The sequence below is a fragment of the Ascoidea rubescens genome, assembly GCF_001661345.1.
Source record: "Ascoidea rubescens DSM 1968 unplaced genomic scaffold ASCRUscaffold_21, whole genome shotgun sequence".
NCBI classification, from domain to species: Eukaryota; Fungi; Ascomycota; class Saccharomycetes; order Ascoideales; family Ascoideaceae; genus Ascoidea; species Ascoidea rubescens.
The window spans coordinates 146,931-169,819 of NW_017962933.1; the positions used below are offsets into that span (position 1 = coordinate 146,931).

Sequence of the window (22,889 nt, forward strand, 5' to 3'; positions counted from 1 at the left end):
CAGCACTGGGAAAATGAATGACGTTGTGGAGTGTTGGTGCTGGGAAGCAGCTGACTCGGCGATCTCCGTAATCCCAACGGCACTGGTTCCGGCTAGCGTGCGACTTTTTACGAAAGATAGCCGGAGTGGAAAACCGAGAAAAACTAGGAAAAAATTGCGTAACCGACTTTGGATCTCATGTTGAAGAGCTCAAAATAACAGGAGTAAACTGAAGTAAACTGGAACAAACTGGCTCAAAAACTTCGTTTGATAATTAGCAAAATAGCCAAACAGCAAAACATGAACATTATTATTTTGGAAAAAGGTTCTCTGCTTGTGTAATCTTATTTTGCTTTGCTTTTTGGCTGGAAAAGGGAAGCTCACACAGATTATGTATCTGTCTGCTTCAGTGGTTATATCAAAGAATGATCCCAATATTAAGATATTTTCGTTCTTTCATAACAGCTTGATAAATTCTATTTCTCTTCGTTTCTCTTATTTGGATGATTTCAATTTTTGGAAATTTAAAATTGCAAAAAAGCAATTTGAAATATGATCTGAGTACTGGGAATATTTCTAATCGTTAAGATAGTTCCTAGTTCACTACAGACTCAATATATTACAAAACTTGTGCTCTAGCGAATAGTTTATCAAAACACATAATCTTCAATTTCTTAATTTCTTAATTTCTTAGTTTCTTAGTTTCTTCATTTTTTAATTTGATTTCTTCATCTCTTAATCCTTGAATCATTTGATTAATTTAAGTTATTTGCTTTACCAAAAAAGAAATCTTTTTAAAAAAATTGTAACCCAATCCACTTTATCAGCTCTATAGAAAATTAATATAAATACCCAGCTTATCCTCTTCCTCCTTTCTCATTCAAATTCCAATTAAAATTCAAAAGAAAACAACAACAACAACAACAACATATTATCTTATCTCAATTAATAATCAGGTTTAACATCCTTCAAAGTTTCAAAGCTATCATATTCTTTGGTATGTTTATTATTTAATGTTATCTATCCTTTCCAAATCATAAAAAACGTTCTCTAACCATCTATATCTCAGGTCTTTGTCTATTCCTTTATACTATATTGTTTCATTATATTATATCTTACTGTTAATTCTGCTTATTTATTGATTTGTATTATACTTTACGTCTTCAATTAATTCCTTAATTCAATCCTCCCAGTCCCTTATATTATACTATACTTTAAACCTTTCAAACACAATATCCAATTATCCCACCATCCAACAATGCATTACAGAGAAGTTCATTATTACAGAGACAGAATTTGCTGCAAATGCCACAGCCTAACAGACTTTGATTATGGCTACAACAGATACTGTGAAGAATGTGGTCATGATATTTATACTATTTATGTTTTTGAAAACTGTACTCACAACGTTCTCTGTTCCAACTGCGAGTTGCTAAAGCCGTAATTCAAGAAAAACAATCTCTCTTAATCAGATTTAACCAGAAAAATGTTTTTTTATTGCATTCAAAACTCGCCTATCCACTAATTATTCAAACTAAAGGCTTTTGGAAACCTTTTAAGAAAAAAAAAAACAATAAATTAAGTAGTTAAATAGTTTAAGTAGACTAAATAAGTAAGCTCGAAAAAAAAATAATTTATAAAACGAATTTCTTAACAAAAAAAAAATCAAAAACATTACATTAATATCTTATTAGCTCAAACCTTTCATCAATTAACTTTTGCCTTGAAATATAGTTCAATGTCCTCTTAAAATGATTGACTGGTAACTCATCAATATCAACATTCTCCAAATTATTCTTGATAAGTTCTATCAAATCGTTGATGTACTTTGCTGAGATCAAATTTCCATGAATGTAATAGTAAATACACTGGTTCAAGATTTCAATAAACAATTCAATTGAAACTGAGCTCTCAATGCAACTGTCAGAGATTCTTAATGATTTTTGTAAACATTCCATCACCCTTTTATTATTTGTGATACTTGCACTACCAACAGAACCCACATTTGCGCCATTTTCAGTATTTTCACCATTTTCAGTATTAACAGAATCGGACTCTTTTTCCTTTCCTCTTTCTTTCTCCTTACTAGATTTTGAGCTAAAATCGTTTGGCTGGAACCATAAATGAGAAGCAAAATACACTGCTCTACATTGATCTGGTTTCTTTAATAACTTGACTGAATATAGAACGGTTTTAGTGATTAAATTATCATAGTTTTCCTTGTCATAGTCATTTTTACTTTCAACATAAAAATTCTTATAATATAAAATTAGTACGCTAATCAATTCTGTGATTATTTGGTATTGTTGTTTGGAATTAATTAGTTCTTCATAAATTGAAAATATCTTGATGAAAAACTCATTGGTGAATTCATTCATCATGATCTCGTTTGATATATTGGACACTGAGATCAATAATTTCAAAGCCAATTCTAGTGAGCCGAATGAGTATAATTCATTGATATATTTGGTTAGTCCTTTAAAAATATTCTTAATTTCACGCTTGTAGTCATTTATTCTCTTTTCATATTTAGTTATTTTCTTTGAATTTGTATTAGAATCCAAATTTGCAAAAGTTAATTTCTTATTGAGTCTTAGAATTCTGACATTGACTCTTCTAATTATTTTAAGAAAATTAAATATTAATGAGGAATACGTATATTTAATCTTGCTTCCACCTTTAGAAAGATATTTTGATGCTACTAAGAGTAACTTTGAGTTTTCAATTGGATCTTTATTATATATTAGATGCAAAATTTTTGCAACTTTTTCTTGATTGATCAATGCTTCAATAGAAAGATTTGAATCATTATCTTCAAAACGAGAATCCATTAAATTGTCTTCACCAAATAAAAGAGAATTTGAAGTTGAAGAAGATTTCTTTGATTTTTTATTTCTAGATAAGTTTGAATTAACAATACTGCTTAATAAATTGAAAATGCAGTTTACAATATCTTCATTTTGTAGTTGCATCTTGTAATCTAATATTTTATCGAGAAATTGTTGAGATATGAAGGATTGGACTTTTGGAGATTGACTTTCTAATAATTTTGTATAGTTTTTTAAATTCAATAGTAAATCCAAATTGATTGATTTTTGTTCATGAACTTCAAATATGCTGACAAAGTCCACAGGGATTAATAAAATGTTTTTTAGATTTTGTTCTGTAATTGGAGAAGAAGCTTCTCTAGTATCTTTAAATTCGTCAAGTCTTTTCAAAGTGTGTAATAATAAAGTATCAATATTTTTGTAATTTTTTGGATAATAGGTTAAGGACAATTTGCATAATTTCTCCAACAAAGCGGTAATATCGTCGATAGATAGGTCTGGTCTTAATTCATCTAGTTTTTGAATATAGCTATAAAATTTTTGAAACAAATCAAATTGATTTTCTTTTTCTTTTTCTTTTTCAGTGGCATCAACTTGATTATTATCTATTTTTTCTTCTTTTTCTTTTTCTTTTTCTTTTTGATTTTGATTTTGATTTTGATTTTCAGTTATCGTTTCTATTTCAGTTTTCGTTTCTATTTCAGTTTTCGTTTCATTTCCATTTTCTTTTTGGGATTCTTTGTTTTTTAGCTTCTCTTCGTTATCATTTTTATCTTTGATTGTTAACTTTTCCAAGTCAATAACCCCATCTTCTCTATGAATGAAGTTTGCCAATCTATCCATTAGAGAAATAGAAATCTTTTTAAGAGAGACTTGGGGAATTAAATTTAGCGTTGCCTTTAATAGCATATCCAAGGTGAATAAATGGAATTCGTCAGGGAAAACTTGTATGACAACATCGAGTAAATATTCCTGAGCGATCAAGTCTCTGCATTGGATAATTTGTTCAAGAATTCTTGGTAAAATGACATTTTTATAATAAAATTTATCGATTCCATCTAGTTGGGATAGTCTGACTAAATTCGAACCAACTAAAATTTGTAATTCTTGCCTTTCTTTCGTTCTTTTTTGTCTTTCTCTTGAATGACCCTGGTGTTGGAGTCTTACCCATAGTTTATTCATTTCAATGAAATTTGTAATAATGAATTCTGTTGAATCTTCAAGAGAGGTATTTTCAGAAACTTTAGATTTGTCGGGCAATAGGTCTTTTGTCTTTTGAGATAAGTAGTATCGTAAAAACAAACCCCTAATGGGATGCTGAACACCACGACACATTTCAATCATATCTTTCATAATCTCCTTGATGGGGGCATTAAGTATAGACATGTAGACAGTTCCAACAGTGATCATGAGATATAGTCTTGGAACTATATTACCAGCATACTGAACCAATTCGTAGAGATCAGATAGATGGTTGTTTGGATGGTTTTCTTTCAAGTAGTTGGATAGGTATTCTAGTGCATCGTAGATGACGATGTACAATTCATAGTAGTGCTTGGGGGTAAGAGCAGAAGTTCTCAATTCCGACAAAAAGGTAGAGGCGTGTTTCAATGCATCCATCAATTTGCCCTTGGAGTCCAAACACTTCTTCATGAGAAGGGTTTGCTGCTTTATGATGGTTAGCGAGTCGTTCAACATTATACGCTGTTCTTCAGGGGTAGCAGTTCTGGCAGAAGACATGGTGGAGTGTCGATGCTGGGTCCTCTGTGAGGTGTTACTGAGGAGAACAAGGTCTGTGCTTTGGCTCTGTGCAGCCGTTCTTCTTCGTGGGCTCAATTGTGGTGATGGTGCTGGAGAAACTGGCGATGGAGAAGCTTTTGATGGCAAAGATAACAGCTCCAGCTCAACAAACGCTGTTGGTCACCGGCAACCGGAGTTACCCTACACGGAACAGTGTTCGGAAAACTCTCGGGAAGACCGAAAACCGTGTTCGAGAAAAGAGCGAAGAGGAGAAATGTGTATAAAGAATAGATTATATAGACTCTAAAATATTATGTTTTACAGCAGCGTAGGGCTGGGTGATGGTGGTGGTGGTGGGGGGGGGGCAGTAATTGCAACTCCAGGCCTATTCGGTCTCGTAGCTCTCCCAGTTAGCAATGATGGATCTGATCTTCTCCGAGCGAGTTAGCTCGTAGACTTCTTCAAAGTACTCTTTGGTTATCTCAAATGGTTTGGCAGTCAAGTTGGGGATATACTTGCCAATCAAGTTGGTTGGCTTGATAGCTGACTTGGGCACTTTCTTCTCAAGGAATCTTTGGAAGGGCTTGACACCACTTCTGAGGTACGACGAGTGGAATGGAACCGAGATACCTTTCAATGGAATACAAGCAAATCCTCTTTCAAGCGAAATAGGTTGGGGCTTTTCCAATGTCTTTTTGGACACCTCTTCAACAATCTCACTCAAGTGTCCAGCAACTTCTTCCAATGACATTATTTCTTGCAACTTTTCAATATCAATTTTTTGCAATTTGAAGACATTAAGAACATTGGTTAATGCATCCAATCCTCTCAAATCACCAGCAGCAACATACTGTTGATTCTCCACATTGTAATTGACAATTTCCAATAGCCACTGCGTTTGTTTTGCAATGTGTTCAACAACAAATCTTAAAGCAGCATCTGTAAATGTCGTTGATACTCTTGATGGGTTCACAGCAATCATACCATAGTTGGATCTTCCCTTCTCATCTCTTGGGACTGCAACTTGCATTGTCATACCTCTGTAAAATACAACCTCAACAAGGGACTCAATTGGCATAACATCTCCCAAAGAAGCTAAAGCAGAATATTCACCTAATGAATGACCAGCAAACATACAGTCTTGAGGAACCAATCCTTTGCTTTTAAGGTCTTCAAACGATGCCTTTTCCATCAATGTCAATGCAGGTTGTGTGAATTGTGTGGCTGATAACAACCCAGTTGGTGATTTAAAAGTAAATGAATTTGTCTCTTTAACAATATCCTTGAAAATCTTCTCGGATTTGAGGTTTCCATCTTCATCGATGGTTTCAAACATCATACTCATATAGTTTTGTCTGATCTTTCTACCTTCAGCTCCACCAAAGTAGATTGTCATTTCATTTGGATTATTTTTCACAATATCCAAAATAGAAAAACCATAACTGTTAAGGAAATGTTTATCGGCTCTATCCCAAACCTCTTTAGCAACTTTAGATTTATTATAAAGATCCATACCCATATTTTGTTCTTGAGAACCTTGTCCGGTGAAAACATATGCTGACGATGGTTGTTCGATTTCCGCTTCACCAGTGAGAACAACCGATCCGGTATCAACATTCTTGGTCTCCACCTTGATAATCTTACGACCATTGATCATACCAATCATATCAAGACTGGTCTCTAAATTAGAATTTGGCAAGATCATACCAACAAATTTGCAACTGTAAGCACGAACGGTTGGTGCAGCATTATCTGCAGCCCAGGTTTCAACTAAAGCACGAACAATAGCCGAAGTATACATTCCATGTGTAATGGTTCCTGGCAATCCAGCATACTCAGAGAAAACCCTTGAAACATGAATAGGATTGTAATCGCCAGAAACTGCTGCATAACCTTCATTAGTATCCGGTGTCTTTTCAATAAGCTCAATACCAGATGAAAGTGGGATAGAATTATCAAATAAAACTGGTTGCTCAATCGTATTACCATTTCTGGTAAGATAATCCATAACTGGGTTACCATATGATTCAGCAGCTTCATATTCAATAACACCAATTTCTTTAATCTCTTTGGTTGGTAATTCCAATAAAATTTGGCCTGTAGTTTGAACAGATGAGAAAACATTTTTGCTTTTGTAAGTAACTTCAGTGTTGCAACGGAATGTCAATGTTTGATCAAGTAAATCTATATTTGGATCTTCCAAATGAACCCACTCTTTAGATATTAAAACAGCAACATTTTTCAATGATGAAAAGTGAATTTGCATTGGGGTTTCTTCAATTTTTTCAAAAGTATTTTCATAATCATCATATTCTCCACGATAGAAGAATTCAGAGGTAACCTCCATAACTTCTTCACCATCTCTAAGAATAATACCAACAACACGAACTTGTTTTCCACTTGGCTTATTAGTAACGGCCTTAATCTCAGCATATGTGGTAACTGTGTCTCCCAGCTTTAATGGAGAAGCACCTGGAATCATTTTGAATCCATTTGAAAGATGAACTAATCTTAATAAGTCACCATCAATAACTTTAGGGAAAATAGCTTTCATAATTGCTTTCCATCCAACAACAATAGCAAAATCCATTGGTGCTAAGGTTTCTTTACCAGATCTTTCAACATAAGATTCACAGTTATTACCAATAGCATGGGTGAATTCAGCAATAGCCCTTGTGGTAATTGTAACTTCATCGCCTGTAATCAAAGATTGCACATCGATTTCAGTTTGAGGTTCTTCAATACCAAACCACAATTTCCAGTAAAATTGTTTAATTCTGTCATTTCTGCCTACCATATTTTCTTTGATTAATGCAAAACCATCGCTTCTATCAAATGTATATAACAATTCTAATGGTAATGGTTGTTTATCAAAATTACGGTGTTCAATTAATTTCAAAGCAATAGTTTCTAAATCGGATTTTAATTCTATTTCAACAACGGGTCTTAATTTTCCTTGTAATTTTTCATAAAAGGTTAATACAGATTGTTCAGGAGTACTAATATTAGTAATTTCAACAGAAATATTTTTAGCAGGTGCCAACACTTTATGAGTTGGGTTAGCAACAAAATTGCTATTTTGAACAATTCTATCACTGGAAATAAAGGCATGCAACCAAGAAAGTTCAGATCCGGCTAATAAGTCTAACCATTCTTTCTTTTTTGGCAAGTGCTTTGAACCAATAGTATATGTGACAGTATCATCATCAATAGTAGTTGTGACATGTTCCACTTCTTTTGGAGCCTTTTGGAAGGAAACATTTCCGAAATATTCAACAATAGGGATATTTTCATCATCCCCATCATAGTAATCTTCAAGTAATCTTTCAATATGACCATTATGAATACCATCCAAGATATCTTTGACTGGTTCATCAACCACATTGGAGTATTGGGCTGCAACTGGACCATGCAAAATACAAGTTCTTTGAACATCTTGGTCAACAACTGCTTCAAGATCTTCGGATTGCCATAAAGAATCTTTCTTGAAGAAAAATTCAAATCTTTCATCTAAAACAGGAACAAATGGAACTGGTTTTTGTGCTGGATTTTGACATTCCAATAAGAAATAATCACAGTCTTCTTGATTGACCAATTGGTCTTCAATATCAGAATAAGTATGAATAAGATTTTGGTAAACTTCATCTGGGTTATCTAATTCTTCAAAAGTTTGTAAAACAGAGAATGACTTGGATTTAATAAATCTTTCTTCAATTCTTCTAATTAATCTTCCTGTGAAATTTCTTAAAGAAATATCAATCCAACGATTGGAAGATCTAACAAACATCAATTCAATTAATCTTAAGATCAATTCACCATAAGTCATATCTTCAATATCACAAGAACCGAAAACGTTCTTACCAAACCATGGTTTTTGGAAATCTGAATTCAAACGTTTAATAATGTTGTCTTTGTTCTTATTCAAAGCGTCAAGAAGTTTATTTTTGGGTAGTTTGAAGTACTTTTCGTCAAATTCCTTCCATAGTAAAACACCTCTAGTGGCAATTTTATGAATTGGTTCACCCATTTCAGATCTGACGGTGACAATTCCACCAGTTGGTCTTTTATAAGTTTGTTCCCATGACTCATCAGATACACCGGAGCAATTGGCAATGGCTTCTTTAGCCTTTGGAGAAGTTTTAGCTTCTTTTGCAATCATAACTCTTGAACCAAAAAGAAAACCATCAAAAGGCATTGGTGGATAATTGAATTTAGTTGACCATTCACCAGTTAGGTATGGATAAGTTTCTTTATCCGAACCAAAACCTGAACCGGCCACAAGGATGATGTTGGAGCATTTTCTGATCTTTGCGTACATTTGTAAGATTGGTTGGTGGAAATCTTCAAATGAATGGTGACCACCAGCTCTACCACCAGTCCATTGTAGAACAATTGGGAAATCAGGATGAGCTTTTGCAATAGTTATACATTGAGCAATAGATTCAATGGAACCAGGTTTAAGACCTAGATGAGTTAAACCAAGAGTTTCGATATATTCAGAGGCCACATCCAAGGATGGAACACCGGCACCAATTGATAGGGATTGAATTGGTAGGCCCTTTTCTCTTAATTCTTTAATCATTGGAATACCCCATTGTAACATTCTTGGATTAACATAGATCAAGTTAATACCAATACCATAACCGGGGGTGATTTTTTGGGTAACGGTTTCCAAAGCCTTTGTCATCATTGGAGCAGTGAAATAACCACCACCAGCTATTTCAGCATGATAGCCTGAATTTAGGATGGTTGCAACAAAATCTGAACTGACAGTTGATGGGGTCATACCGGGAATCATTAGTGGAGCTCTACCTAATAATCTTGAGAATTTAGTGTCAACATAGGTTTGGCCTGAGACAGTTTTAATTAATCTTGGTTTGAATTCAGCAAACCAGTTGGAAGCCCAGTATACGGATTCCTGATTTGAATCAAAAAGTTCTTGTTTAAAACCAAATTCGTCATCAGAGTTTGGAATATCGAAGGCACCAGCAAGAATGATTCTGGAGCCAGTACCTTCTTTATTACGGTGAGTCAAGACACCTAAACCAGACAAACCGCCAGGACCGAAATCAAGAATATGAGTTGATTTAAAATTTGTTGCCTTTTCCCAATTGACTTGGTATGTAATAATTGACATTACAACATGTTTAGCTAATGAGCCTGAAGAGAATTCTGCCAAATTTTGGCCTTTGTAGGAATCGAAAACAGGGATTTGTAGAGTAGATGGGATGAATTCTATTGAATTTGATTCTAAATCTTGGACAATGGTGTCTAAAGCAGGATCTAATAAGGGACTATGGTATGGAGAGGTAATTGGTAAGAATCTGGATGAGAATTTTAATTTTCTTTCAGAATAAGGGATTCTTGCTTGATCTAAACCAGCTGGAGCCTTTGCCTTTCTTAGAGCAAGATTTAAGCCACATAAAGCTTGTGGAGGACCACTTACAACTAGATTTCTTGCACCGTTAATAAGGGATATGACTAGTTTTTTCTCTTTTGGCAAGTGTGTGTTAGTTTTATTGACAAAGTCCTGGACTTGTTCTAGAGATAGATCTCTGATTGATAACATTGGGGAAGGTTTTCCCTCGCCATTTTCAATTGAGTCTGAAAAAACGGATGGGGGTAGGGAAGTATTTGGGTAAACTTGTAGGCAACGAACACCTATAAAGAACAATAGAGAAATGGCCTTTATGGAGTTTTCATAAAAGGAATCCCAGGAGTCAGAAGCAGCAAGTGCAACAGCAGCGGCTAAACCTTGAGAGTGACCAGTTGCACCTTTAAGATGGTGTCTTAGCTGACCAGGAGATAGATTTAGTATTTTGCAGGCCAAAGCGTAGTGGGCAATTTGGATGATACCAATGATTGGGGAGGAGACTGGGGTTAGTAGGAGATAGTCGCTGTCTGGAGTTTTTTCTCTTGAGGAGAGCCAAGTTTTGATATCTAGACCCTGGGAAAAGACCTTCTCCGAGCCCTCTGTTTTCAATACCAAGTCCTTTAGGGTTTGATCCATTTTGTTGATGAAGTCTTTGATTAGAGGTTGATATATGTTGTATAGATCTCTTAGTTCTTCAAAGTAGTTGTCAGTGTTACCTTGGCCACCAAAGACAGCGTAGATGATTGCATTCGGGTTTGATAATAGAGCACTTTTTTTGGGAGGAGAGATTGAGGCAGAAGAGGAGCTGTCATTGATGGAGACAGACTTTGCAATGTAGTAGTTTTTGATTAAGTGTTTAACTTTATCTATTGAAGTTGGGAATTTTTCGTCAGTCAATAGAGAAGCGGCAAAGGTGTGTAGATCCAATTTATTATTTTGAAGGTATCGAGATTCGAATTCGTTTAAGGATAAATTGAGAACATCATCAAATGGGCCAGGAGACAAGGGATCAACAAAGGTAGCAGCGTAGCCTAGGAATTTGGCTAATAGCTCACTGGGAGAGGAAGGTTCGTCAGGAGAAGCAAAACCTTCGGTTGGATCAGGCAAGTTTTTCAAGAATTGTTGTTTCAATTGGGAAGTAGCAAAGTATATTGAAGTTGGAATTAACAAAGTGTGTTCAAGAGAGCCATGGGATATGGTTGTTGGTCTCATTGAGAGTTGATGATGAGAAGACATTTTTTTTAAAATTTTTATTTTTTTTAGGTTTTAGGGAAAAGTTTTTAAATTTTTTTGTTGGTTTGTTCTAGATTCAACACTTTGAAATTGGAAATGGTGAGTTTCAGTATTGTGGGAGTGAGATCTAAGAATAAGAACAAGAAAGAGATATTGAATTGAATTGAATTGATATTTCTGGAATGGATCTTTTCTGTTTTACTGTCAGGAATTAAACTGGATAAAAATGAGAGTTAGTAGAAAGAAACACGGAATTGAAGGTAAAGGGCCTGAAGCAGAGATGGCAATTGGAGAAATGAGAGAAAGAAAGAAAGAAAGGAATTGAAGAAAATAGAGAGGAAAGGATGGATTGGAAAAAAAGTCTAATTTCTGTTTGGTGAAACTTTAAATTTTGTTTTGAAAATGTTGGAAATGTTGAACTGCCTAAAACAAGATAGGAAAAAAGAGAGATAATCTTTTTTTGATATGGGTGAATTGGGATGAATGGAGGATTGGATATACATACCTTTATGATTATACAACGTATATATAAGAAGGATAAAGAGTAATGGTATTAGGAGTGAGAAGAAAAGGAAACACGAGATGAGATGGAATATTGGCTATCGATTAAGAGGACGGAGAAGAAAACAAAATGGAATTAGAAAGTGGAGGAGAAGAAAGAAAAAGAACCAAGCAGAGCCAGGAGCAGAGAGAAGAAGATGAAGATGAAGATGAAGCTGGAAAGAAGAAAAAAGCAGCAGAGATAAAGGAGAATTGATATATATTTATAAAGCCATAGAGTCGCATCTCAACAGAACAGAGCACGGCCAACGGGCCAATCGCAGCGCGGCGCGGCGGGCGAAGAGCTGGGGGATTTTCCAGGGCTCGGGACGGTGTTTTGTTCACGCGCAGTTGTTGGCCGATTGCAAATTGTTGAGATTTTGTTGGGCTCCGCGCGACCAGCCAATCAGAGCGTGCAACTCACGTGGCCACAGAAAGGCGCCGGAAGCAGCGTCGGGAGCAGCGCGCATCCGTGGTGAGCGAGACCAGCGGTGGGGTGCCGCGCTAAATGGGAGTTTGTCCGCGTTTCTTTTGAGCACACTTGAGCGCGGCCTCGTACGAGAGCGCGAGCACAACAAGGAGCATCCCAACAAGCTGGGCGGGCCGCAAGTGGTGGTTGAACACCACCACGCTGAGCACCATCGACGCCATCTTCCTCGTGACGGTCACGGTGACGAGGACCAACGAGCTGAACTTCTCCAACACCACAAACACGAAGATCTGCCCCACCGAGTTTAGCACCGAGTAGCATAATAGCGACCACCGAACACTTGTTAATGTGGACAAAGAGCCCAGGCCAGCTGCTGTTGGGCTGAAGTAGCTGTAGCACTCTTGCAATTGGTTTGAGAACACGGTGCAGTAGATGAGAGAAAAAACAACGTTGAAGAAACTCGAAAAGATCATCAAATGCGTGCCACTCAACAAAACTCTTCTGGTCCTGATGTTTCTCATCCTTGTAGCCATCGAGCTCTTCTTTCGACCTTTCTTGTCTTGGGGCGCGTTGCTGCTGCTGTATCTTTTGAACAACTGGTCCTGGGTCGAGTTCATTAGCCCATCTAGCGCCAACGATAGCATTAGACACCCGTATCCCATCGACTGGTTGTACACATTGCTGTCTTCTTTAACATTAACATTGCCAACCCTCTTTTTGTTATTCAAGGAAAACAACACAACCCCAAGAGTAATCACAACCGATAACACATACTTGTACTTGGGAAACCGCTTATTGTATAAAATCAAATGGACAATCAACACTGGAATTAGTTTACATGACTTGGCTAGCAAAATCGATAAATAATCCAATCCAAACCTGACAGAGTACTGCGATATTGGAGAGCTTAAGCTTTGCAAAAACGATATGCCCAAAACCAACTTGATTAACCGATATTTGTCAAGCCTGACCAAGTACTTGATTTCATGCGTAATTGTCTTGACCTGGAAATTCTTGTTTATCGAAAAATATAACAACGATACAATCAAACTAGAAGTTGACTGGACGAGATTCAATATTATAGGAAACCTTTTCAAAAATTTCAAATTGATCAACTGTTCCTGAAATATCCCGCTGATCAAAAACGTAGAATATATCCCAACGATATTTATAATCAACAATAGAATCCGAAAGTTATCCTTATTCCCAAACAAATCTCTGACATCTCTTCCAATATACCTTCGAAAGCTCTCAATATAATTCAACGACGTTTGTGTGTTGCAAAGTAGCTGAAATGTGTTAGGCTGCTCTTGAAGTTTGACTTGAGACATTTTAAGTTGAGCTGAGCTGAGTTGCTTTAAGAGATGAGATGAGATAAAGTGAAATGGAATGGAATGGGTTAAAACCAAAAGTGCGAAGGTAATGTAAATCGAAAATCGATCAAAATGCTAAAAAATGCAACAAATACAACAAATACAACAAACACAACAAACAACACAAAAAAGCAACAACTCCATCTAACCCATCTCCAACAACACCCATAACCACCTCTCGTACACCTGGTCAAATGCCCGTTGCTCTATATTTAGACGCTCAGAGCCCTGTTTTGCCCTGTTTCAAGCCCTAACTCGAACCCCAAAAAGATCTGCGTTGTTTCACATCACCCCGCAGACACCCACACGGCTGGCTCGCGCTTCGAGCCCTCGTTCATCTAGTTAGGGCTCCCACAGCGCCACCGCACTGGATTCCCGCGGCCGCAATGGTGGAACTCCATGGAACGTTCCATTTTATGCTTTTTTCTTCTTCCATCGAAATTTTTCATCTCAACCACTTTGTGAGGCCTGTCCTGTTTATGTGTAGTTTATCCATATATATTTGCCTCTTTTTCTTCCTTTCCCACCATTACCTCAATTCTTTTCCTCTATCTCTCTCTCTCTTTGTTTCATCTCTGTCTTCTTTTCTCTGTCCCATCTTCCCTCTCCCCTTCCTACTGCTATCTCTCTTCAATTGATATATTCTATCTGTTTTATTTGTTTTCATTTATATTTACCAATATCTCCTGTCTTCTCATATCTATTCCCTATATATCCCTAATTCAAAATGTCTTCTCCTAAAACTGAAAACTATGCTTTCCAAGCTGAAATTAATCAGCTTATGTCCCTTATTATCAACACTGTTTACTCAAACAAAGAAATCTTCTTGAGAGAATTGATCTCTAACGGTTCCGATGCTTTGGACAAAATTCGTTACAAGGGTCTAAGTGCCCCCCAAGAACTAGAATCTGAACCAGAACTCTTTGTTAGAATCACTCCACACCCAGATCAAAAGATCTTGGAAATCAGAGATTCCGGTGTCGGTATGACCAAAGCTGAATTGGTCAACAACTTGGGTACAATTGCTAAATCTGGTACCAAGGCCTTTATGGAAGCCTTGTCCGCTGGTGCTGATGTCACCATGATCGGTCAATTTGGTGTTGGTTTCTACTCTCTATTCTTGGTTGCTGATAGAGTCCAAGTCATTTCAAAATCAAATGATGATGAACAATATATCTGGGAATCCAAGGCTGGTGGTACCTTCACCGTCACTCTCGACGAAACAAACGAAAGAATCAACAGAGGTACTGTCATCAGATTATTCCTCAAAGATGATCAATTGGAATACTTGGAAGAAAAAAGAATCAAAGAGGTCGTCAAACGTCACTCAGAATTTGTTTCTTATCCAATCCAATTAGTCGTCACCAAAGAAGTCGAAAAAGATGTTCCTGTTGAAGAAGAACCAAAAGTCGAAGAAGCTGACGATGAAAAGAAACCAAAATTAGAAGAAGTTAAAGATGATGAAGAAGAAGAAAAACCAAAGACTAAAAAAGTCAAGGAAACTGTCACAGAAACCGAAGAATTAAACAAAACAAAACCTTTATGGACCAGAAATCCATCCGATGTCTCTCAAGATGAATACAACGCTTTCTACAAATCAATTTCCAATGACTGGGAAGATCCTTTAGCTGTTAAACACTTTTCCGTTGAAGGTCAATTGGAATTCAGAGCCATTCTTTTTATCCCCAAGAGAGCTCCTTTTGATTTATTCGAATCAAAAAAAAAGAAAACTAACATCAAATTATACGTTCGTCGTGTTTTTATCACAGATGAAGCTGAAGAATTAATCCCTGAATGGTTAGGCTTCGTCAAGGGTGTTGTTGACTCTGAAGATTTACCATTAAACTTATCAAGAGAAATGTTGCAACAAAACAAAATCTTAAAAGTTATTAGAAAGAACATTATCAAGAAATTAATCGAAACTTTCAATGAAATCGCTGAAGACACTGAACAATTTGACAAATTCTACTCTGCTTTCTCTAAAAATCTTAAATTGGGTATCCACGAAGACTCCACCAACAGAAACGCTTTGGCTAAATTGTTAAGATACAACTCCACGAAATCAACTGATGAATTAACCTCATTATCTGACTACGTTACTAGAATGCCCGAGCACCAAAAGAACATCTACTTTATCACTGGTGAATCCACAAAAGCTGTTGAAAAATCTCCCTTCTTAGATGCCTTGAAAGCTAAAAACTTTGAAGTTCTCTTTTTAGTTGACCCAATTGATGAATATGCCATGACTCAATTAAAAGAATTTGAAGACAAAAAATTAGTTGACATTACTAAAGATTTCGAATTGGAAGAAACTGATGAAGAAAAAGCTGAAAGAGAAAAAGAAATTAAAGAATTCGAACCTTTAGCCAAAGCCATTAAAGACATTCTCGGCGAACAAGTTGAAAAGGTTGTTGTTTCTCACAAATTAGTTGATGCTCCAGCTGCTATCAGAACCGGTCAATTTGGTTGGTCTGCTAATATGGAAAGAATCATGAAAGCTCAAGCCTTGAGAGACACTTCAATGTCAACCTATATGGCTTCAAAGAAAATCTTTGAAATCTCTCCAAAATCTCCTATCATCAAAGAATTAAAAGTCAAATTAACCAAAGAAGGTTCCGACAATGCTGCCTTGAAAGACTTGACTACTCTATTATACGAAACCGCCTTATTAACTTCGGGTTTCACTTTAGAAGAACCAAGCTCATTTGCCTCCAGAATTAACAGATTGATTTCTTTAGGTTTGAACATCGATGAAGAAGAACCAGAAACCGTTGCTCCAGCTGCCACCCCTGCTGCCAAAGAAGATGTTGCTGAATCCGCTATGGAAGAAGTTGATTAAACAATCCACCACTTTCCCGAACTAGTAAACTTAGATATTATATAATATTGTTTTTTTAAAGCAAACCAATTTTTATTTACTTATTCTTTCAATTTTTAATTTTTGTGTATAATTTAATAAATTTTGATAACAAAGGAAAAAACCAGGTCAATTGTATTCTTTACAAGTATCTCTTGATTTATTGCTGTTTGTTTTTTCTCATTTTCTAGTTTCTATTGGTATAAAGGCCTCTAATACTGTATTGTTAATAAGAGCGATTGTATCTTCAGCTTGATCTCTCACCAATAAATCACCATCTGTATCTTTGATGTATTTCAAAACTTTCAATACCTTCTTTCCATATCCCTTGGGAACACCTATCAATCCTCCAGGCCCTGAAATCAAATCACTTACTAGAACAATAGCAGATCGTCTCATAATTGCCTCCATTTCTTCGTTTTTTGTCTCCATTTCAAGTATCCCAATTACACAGTCAAATGCATCAGCCAAACTTGATTGTATGCCATAAGGATTAATTTGACAAATTTGTCCCAAAATTGACATTGATGACATCCTCAATCTATTATCGCTCTTGAATTGTTCAATTGATTTTATCTTATTCTCTTGACTATCTTCTTCAATCTTAATTATCTTATTGATTCGAATAATACCTAGCAATGTGCTAGATAACAAATTCAATAGCTCTGGTTTAAGAACCTCTCCTAACCTTTTTATAGCCCTCAAAATTACTTCGCCAATTTTCAACCTGTAATCAAGATTACTCGCATCATCTTTATAAATATTCATTAATTTCGGTAGTGTTCCATCCTTGTTGAATTCAATTAATGAATCTAAACCTTTAATAACATTTAAAAATATAAAAGTTTCTTCATCTTTCAAATGAATCAAATGTAAATTCAAAACATATTCAAGGGATATTACCGGCGATTCCTTTATAATTAATTTTCTAATCAAGTAAAAACTTTGAGCTCTTATTGGAACCAATGGATCAGTAAGATTGCTGATAGCCTTTGAAAAAATTTTGATGTCCTGCTGTTCCTCAGTTAATTTCTTGTTTGAAATACCTTTTTGTGCTTTATTATTCTCAACATTAGTCATTTCAATTATTGTTGCCAATAAGGATTTTGCAGCATGATTTTGCAGCGACAACTTTTTAAGTAAGCTTTTCATTGATTTCAACATTTGCATAAAATCAGCTGAGAATTCTTTGGGATCTGTCTCATAAAGAATTGCAGATAGTAATTCAAGAACTAAGTTTAATGATTCTGATGTTTCAAGACTTTCATCTTCATCATCAGAATCTTCTTCATTGTCATCACTTTCAGTATTTTGATTATTATTATCAATAATATGAGATATACTACTACTTTTGATATTATTACCCTGTTTGGACTTATCCATTTTTTTAACGTTTATTTCAAGAATTTTTTTAATTATATCCAAGATTTCTAATGCATTTTGGCTTGATTTATCATTTTTAAAAATTAATAATTTATCTTTAAATTTATTGGAAATTTCTTCTAATAGTTTCAAATCAATTAAAACAGTAAATGGATTAATGAAATCATTTTCATTTTCTCCATCAATGACCAATTTTTCGGTTTTTTCATTTTTTGTAGAGTTTAAATTTGAATGAAAATGATCAATATTCATTGGTAGCCATCTTTTTAAAAGTAAAGAAAACTGTTTTTGAATTAAATCATCATTATCTAATTTTTTCAATAAATCAATAAACGTTTCAACCAACATATCCAATAAACCTATGAGTTTTTCATTTGTATATTGGTTAGAAATTTCATCAACAGACTCATTGAATTTAATACAAACAAGACCATTGTCACCATTTCCAAAACTCCAGTTGTCATTTAATATGGTAAATAAATTTTTGGAGATCAAATCTAATGAATTTATATTTGACGTTAAAGTGAAAAATATTTTAAAGAGATCTGTGATGACTCCAATATTAGAAATCCTTTTGGTTTTTTTACAAAATATTATATAATTCCATAATGATAATATTAAAGAGTCATTAAATAAAAAAGATAAGACATTTTCATTGGAATTTTTGGATAAAGATAAAATTACATTGATTGTATTATTCAATTCAGCTTCATCAACTATAACATCCTTATTCATGTTATTGTTGTTACTATCTTCGGAGTTTTTAGATTTTAAATAGTTTTCTTTGAATTTTCTAAAATTTTCAGTATCTAAATGAGGAGAAAAATTAAACCATATTCTTTTGAAAAAAAAATTATGGATAATAAATTTATTCTTAGCAAAAAGCGATTGAACAAAATTTGAGGCAATGGATGTTATCAAAGGATCATTAATTCGTATCAATATGTTATAAATTTGATTTCCTATATTTGTGAAATATAACTTTGGGTCTAAATTTTTTGGTTTTGCTAATAAAATTTTGTTAAATCTGTCAATTTTCTCGATATCGATATCATCGGATTCTCTTAATTCACATATAAAATCTAATAAAGAAAAGACACCATCATCGATTCTCTTTACGATTAAATAAGATAGCTTTGATTTGACGACATTTTTAAACCAAATGGGAGAATTTGCATTATTTAGTATTAGAGAGTAAAATTGAAATAAATCATAAGTATTTTTCAAGGATTCAATTTCATCTAAATTTGTTTTCCAATGAGATATTGTTTGGAAATCAAATTGGCTTTGAATGCTTGGGTTTGATATTAAATATAGGTAAGAAATCAAAATATCCGAATAACCAATACCAGGTAAAAGTAATTTTTTAACATCGCAATTTTCTAAATTATTGCCATCTTTATCGATAGTGGAATCTGATAACAAGATTGTGTCAAACTTAGATATAATATTAGTCAACAAATTCAATTGTAGAATTAAATCAGAATCAGGAATTTTTTCATATTTTAAATATAATTTTTTAAATTTTTGAATTAAAGGATTATCAAAAGCATTAGTATTATTACTATTATTCAACTGTCTTTTATTTAAAGATATTAAAATATTTGAAGGAATTGAGGGATAAATACCTTGAATTATGATTAAATTTAGTAAATCTCCAAATATTTTCAAATCTTGCAAAGATATTGTAATTAAATGTTTATTTTCAGATTTTGATTTTTCAAGTTTAGATAATTGGTCAATTTTTAATAGGTAGTTTAATAATTTATCTAATATTATAAATCTTTTATCAAAATGATTTAAAGTATAATCCAGATTGTTGTTGTGCCTTTGAGCAATGTAATTTTGAATATGATTTTCCAATTTGTTTAAATTCTTATCAAATAACAAATCGATTATATTGTCATTTTGGAATGCATTGGATAATGATAATTTTGCAGAATTATTTTTTTTGAAATTTAGCTCATCATTGGATAAGGGTAAGATAAAGGAAAAAATTTCGTCAAATAAAAAGTCTAGTTTTGAGATTGATTGTGGTTTGTAGAAGCTTGGATTTAAATCCTTGAGATCCTTTGGATATAATCTTTTAATGCTACTTTTTGGCATTATTAAGCAGTAAAGAGAAGAGAAGAGAAGAGAAGCAGCTATGGTTGGAAAATGAAAATTGGGGGTTATATGGTTTTGAAATAGGCGGGTAAATGATTTTTTCTTTTGAGTTTTATTTTTTTATTTTTGAAAATTTGAGATAATGCACTGAGAGAGAGCTTGATTAAAGAAAGAGCAGAAATACTACAATACAGAGACAATGGAGAAGCAGACAAGTTTAACACAAGAGGAAATAGACGTAATAATCTACGATGCCAGAGTTGGAGATTTAGAAGAATTAAAGGAGATATTTGAAGAGGTGGATATCAATCTAATCATGGAAATGCAAGATGAATTCAATTTATCGACGCCAATTCATATGGCAGCAGCCAATGGACATTATAAAGTCATAAGGTATTTATTGGATGAGTTGAAGGACAAGAAGAAGATAAAGGACTTGATTGATAAGAAAAATGAATCGGGAAATACAGCATTACATTGGGCAGCTATTAATGGGGAATTGAAAGTTGTGAATATATTGTGTGAGAAATATGGGGCCAATCCATTTTTAGTTAATAATGCTAACCACGATTCGATATATGAGGCAAGTAATAATAATAAAGAAAAAGTTGAGGAGTACTTTTTATTGAACTATGCTATTGAGAAGACAGAGGATGGGGAAGATAGTAAGAAAAATGAAATTGAGTTTAAAGAAGGAAAAGAGACAGTTGAGATTAAAAAGGAGTTGATAGAAAAGGATTTACTAAATGCTACGAATAATTTGAGAATAAAATAAATAAATGTCTGGTTGATTAACAAATTGCTCCATTGGTTGTAAATTATTCATTGAATTTATTTATATTTAAAAATATAATTATATAATGATAGTTATAAATATAAAATGATAAAAGAGTAAAATAGAGTAGAGTAGATTACATTCTTCTTCTTCTGCCGATATGAGCTTGGAAACCGGTTTTAATTGTTGTTACAGATCTTGAAGAACCACAGCTATTACAAACCAAAAAGAACAATCTATTTGAGGATTCTTTTCTTAAAGTTGTATTGTAAGATTTACAAGTTTTACAGGTGACATATTCTATGATATATCTCTTTAAGACTTGTTCGATATTTTTTTGTTGGAATTTACCCTTAATGAGCAATCTCTTTTGACCATCAATGGACCCTGAAGTACCCAATTCAGCAAACAAAAATTGAATGACATGGTCTGGGTTTCTCTTTAATTTTTCACAAATTTCTTCAATGTTGGCAAAAGCAGTCTTTTTAGGTTCTCTTTCAATTCTTGGTGGGGGGATTCTTAATTTGATAGCATTTCTATCACCAGTTAATTCTGGATTATTTTCTTTAAGAATTTCGAAAAAACGATCTAAAAGAAATTCGTAATTCAAACCAACTTCGTCAGCAATTGATTTCTTGACAGGAATTGAATTTATTAGACTTGATGCAGAATCATTATTGGCGTTATTTGCGTTATTCAAGTTTGCTGGGTCGTCGTTCAAAGCGCCTGCTATCTCTAATTGTTTTTCAAAATCGTCTATATCTTTTTTCTTGGACTTCTTCTTCTTCTTCTTTTTGGGGATAAGGCCGGTTTCAGCAAGAGAATCAGCTAAAGCATCAACAGATTGAGGCTGATCATCGTCAACAGGGGCGCTTTCAGCGTCATCGTCTAGAAGGACAGGAGAGGCCTTCTTCTTTTTCTTTTTTTTGGAAGCAAGGAGAAGCTGGTCATCGGGAGAGGCAGCAGAAGCAACCTTCTTGGACTTCTTCTTCTTCAGAAGAAAATCAAATTCGTCTGTGGACATCGTGAATACTTTGGTTGGAGTTGGAGTAGCTGTTTCTTTTGCTTCCAAAAAACCACCTTAAGTGCAATAAAAAAAAAGTGAAAAAGTGAGTCACCTGAGGCAGCAATCACACGCATCCATATGCTGGGGACAGCATACACCACTGTGGGGGATCTGTCGAAGAAGCTGCTGAATCTACTGAATGTGCTGCCTGTTGTTTTTACACTACTTACGGTCGCTGTGCTTACTGTGCTTGCTGTACTTGGTGCTGAAGCTGCCAATGCCCACCATGGTGCCTAAGACATTGCTGCTGCTGCTGTCTCTTGTGGACTCCTCCTTCATGTGGCGACTTCTATACAACGACCCACTGCTGCTGCTTCCTCTGTTGTTGTGCTGCCTATGATGAAGGGGTATTCCCGGAAGGGTCATTATACTCTGACCAGGCCTGGGCTGTGTGAAGATGATGTTGTGGAGGGGGTTGTGGCTGCTGTTGAGGTGTTCGTTGTTGTAATCGTTGATGCTCTGGTGGACCTTTTCACTATTCTGCTTGATGTTGTCTTTGTCGTAATTATACTGGTTCACTCGATCATGATATCTAGAAAAGCTCTCGCTAGCAACACTTTGCTGGCCTGGGTTTAGTTCACTGTACTGCTGCTGCAACATGTTGAGATGCTTCTTTCTTCTGTCCCTGCTGTTGCCATTTTTCCTGCTCGGATTGCCATTGGCACTGTTTTTAGCGCTATTATTGTCTTTCAAATTGTTTAGCATATCGATTGATGGACAATCATTCCAGCCGTTGTTGGGCCCAACTTTTTGATAGCTTCTTGAACCACCTTCTTTGCCGTTAACACTGTTATTTCCATCGCCATTTACAACACTACCATCGACACTTCGAACGTCGCTCTTCGTGGCACTGTCACTAGATTTGCTGTAGCCGCTGTTCATTTTGTGAGGTTGTGTCGGGTAGCACTGTATTAAAACTCGCAAGCTCTGGAAATCTTTTGTGAAAGTGTCAGTTTTGCTCAACACTATGTCTTTTTTAATCTTTTTGTACCACTGCTGATACCAAACCTTATTTCTCAGAGCTCGATCAAACACCACTCTCTGAGATTTACGAGCCACTATCTACGAAACCACAAGATGCGATGATTAACTAGGTGCTTCTTATTCGTTTACTTTTCTATTTAGTTGTTCAGTTTCGTTGGTCAGTTGGCGACTTGTTTTCATTTCCAAGTACTGTTTTTTTTTCCTTATCGGCTTGCTGCTGT

At 34.9% G+C, this 22,889-nt stretch overlaps 8 protein-coding genes across 8 annotated transcripts; 2 read left to right on the top strand and 6 right to left on the bottom strand.

The window, feature by feature from the left end:
- Window positions 1-1,658: 1,658 nt before the first annotated feature.
- On the bottom strand, window positions 1,659-4,505 carry VPS35 (retromer subunit VPS35; the record flags this gene model as incomplete). Its single annotated transcript, XM_020190988.1, has 4 exons — window positions 1,659-2,519; window positions 2,592-2,764; window positions 2,825-3,560; window positions 3,612-4,505. The coding sequence occupies 4 exons, from the start codon at window positions 4,503-4,505 to the stop codon at window positions 1,659-1,661; spliced, it is 2,664 nt and encodes an 887-aa protein (XP_020044381.1).
- A 427-nt stretch (window positions 4,506-4,932) lies between these two features.
- FAS1 (tetrafunctional fatty acid synthase subunit FAS1) lies at window positions 4,933-11,157 on the bottom strand (the record flags this gene model as incomplete). The annotated part of the gene is made up of 1 exon (XM_020190976.1): window positions 4,933-11,157. The coding sequence occupies one exon, from the start codon at window positions 11,155-11,157 to the stop codon at window positions 4,933-4,935; it is 6,225 nt and encodes a 2,074-aa protein (XP_020044382.1).
- Window positions 11,158-12,198: 1,041 nt separating this feature from the next.
- Window positions 12,199-13,455, bottom strand: HUT1 (UDP-galactose transporter HUT1; the record flags this gene model as incomplete). Its single annotated transcript, XM_020190982.1, has 3 exons — window positions 12,199-12,463; window positions 12,524-12,620; window positions 12,675-13,455. 3 exons carry the CDS (start codon window positions 13,453-13,455, stop codon window positions 12,199-12,201), a joined length of 1,143 nt encoding a protein of 380 aa, XP_020044383.1.
- A 769-nt stretch (window positions 13,456-14,224) lies between these two features.
- Window positions 14,225-16,743, top strand: ASCRUDRAFT_62960 (HSP90-domain-containing protein; the record flags this gene model as incomplete). Its single annotated transcript, XM_020191318.1, has 1 exon — window positions 14,225-16,743. The coding sequence occupies one exon, from the start codon at window positions 14,225-14,227 to the stop codon at window positions 16,334-16,336; it is 2,112 nt and encodes a 703-aa protein (XP_020044384.1). The 3' UTR covers window positions 16,337-16,743.
- Window positions 16,535-19,843, bottom strand: RTP1 (Rtp1p; the record flags this gene model as incomplete). Its single annotated transcript, XM_020190980.1, has 2 exons — window positions 16,535-16,938; window positions 16,987-19,843. The coding sequence occupies 2 exons, from the start codon at window positions 19,841-19,843 to the stop codon at window positions 16,535-16,537; spliced, it is 3,261 nt and encodes a 1,086-aa protein (XP_020044385.1).
- A 166-nt stretch (window positions 19,844-20,009) lies between these two features.
- YAR1 (Yar1p) lies at window positions 20,010-20,739 on the top strand. The gene has a single exon (XM_020194163.1). It carries the CDS (start codon window positions 20,043-20,045, stop codon window positions 20,616-20,618), a length of 576 nt encoding a protein of 191 aa, XP_020044386.1. The 5' UTR covers window positions 20,010-20,042; the 3' UTR covers window positions 20,619-20,739.
- A 15-nt stretch (window positions 20,740-20,754) lies between these two features.
- Window positions 20,755-21,642, bottom strand: SUI3 (translation initiation factor eIF2 subunit beta; the record flags this gene model as incomplete). The annotated part of the gene is made up of 1 exon (XM_020194816.1): window positions 20,755-21,642. One exon carries the CDS (start codon window positions 21,640-21,642, stop codon window positions 20,755-20,757), a length of 888 nt encoding a protein of 295 aa, XP_020044387.1.
- Window positions 21,643-21,744: 102 nt separating this feature from the next.
- On the bottom strand, window positions 21,745-22,818 carry ASCRUDRAFT_129596 (uncharacterized protein). Its single transcript, XM_020189011.1, has one exon. It carries the CDS (start codon window positions 22,564-22,566, stop codon window positions 21,847-21,849), a length of 720 nt encoding a protein of 239 aa, XP_020044388.1. The 5' UTR covers window positions 22,567-22,818; the 3' UTR covers window positions 21,745-21,846.
- Between the last annotated feature and the right edge of the window lie 71 nt (window positions 22,819-22,889).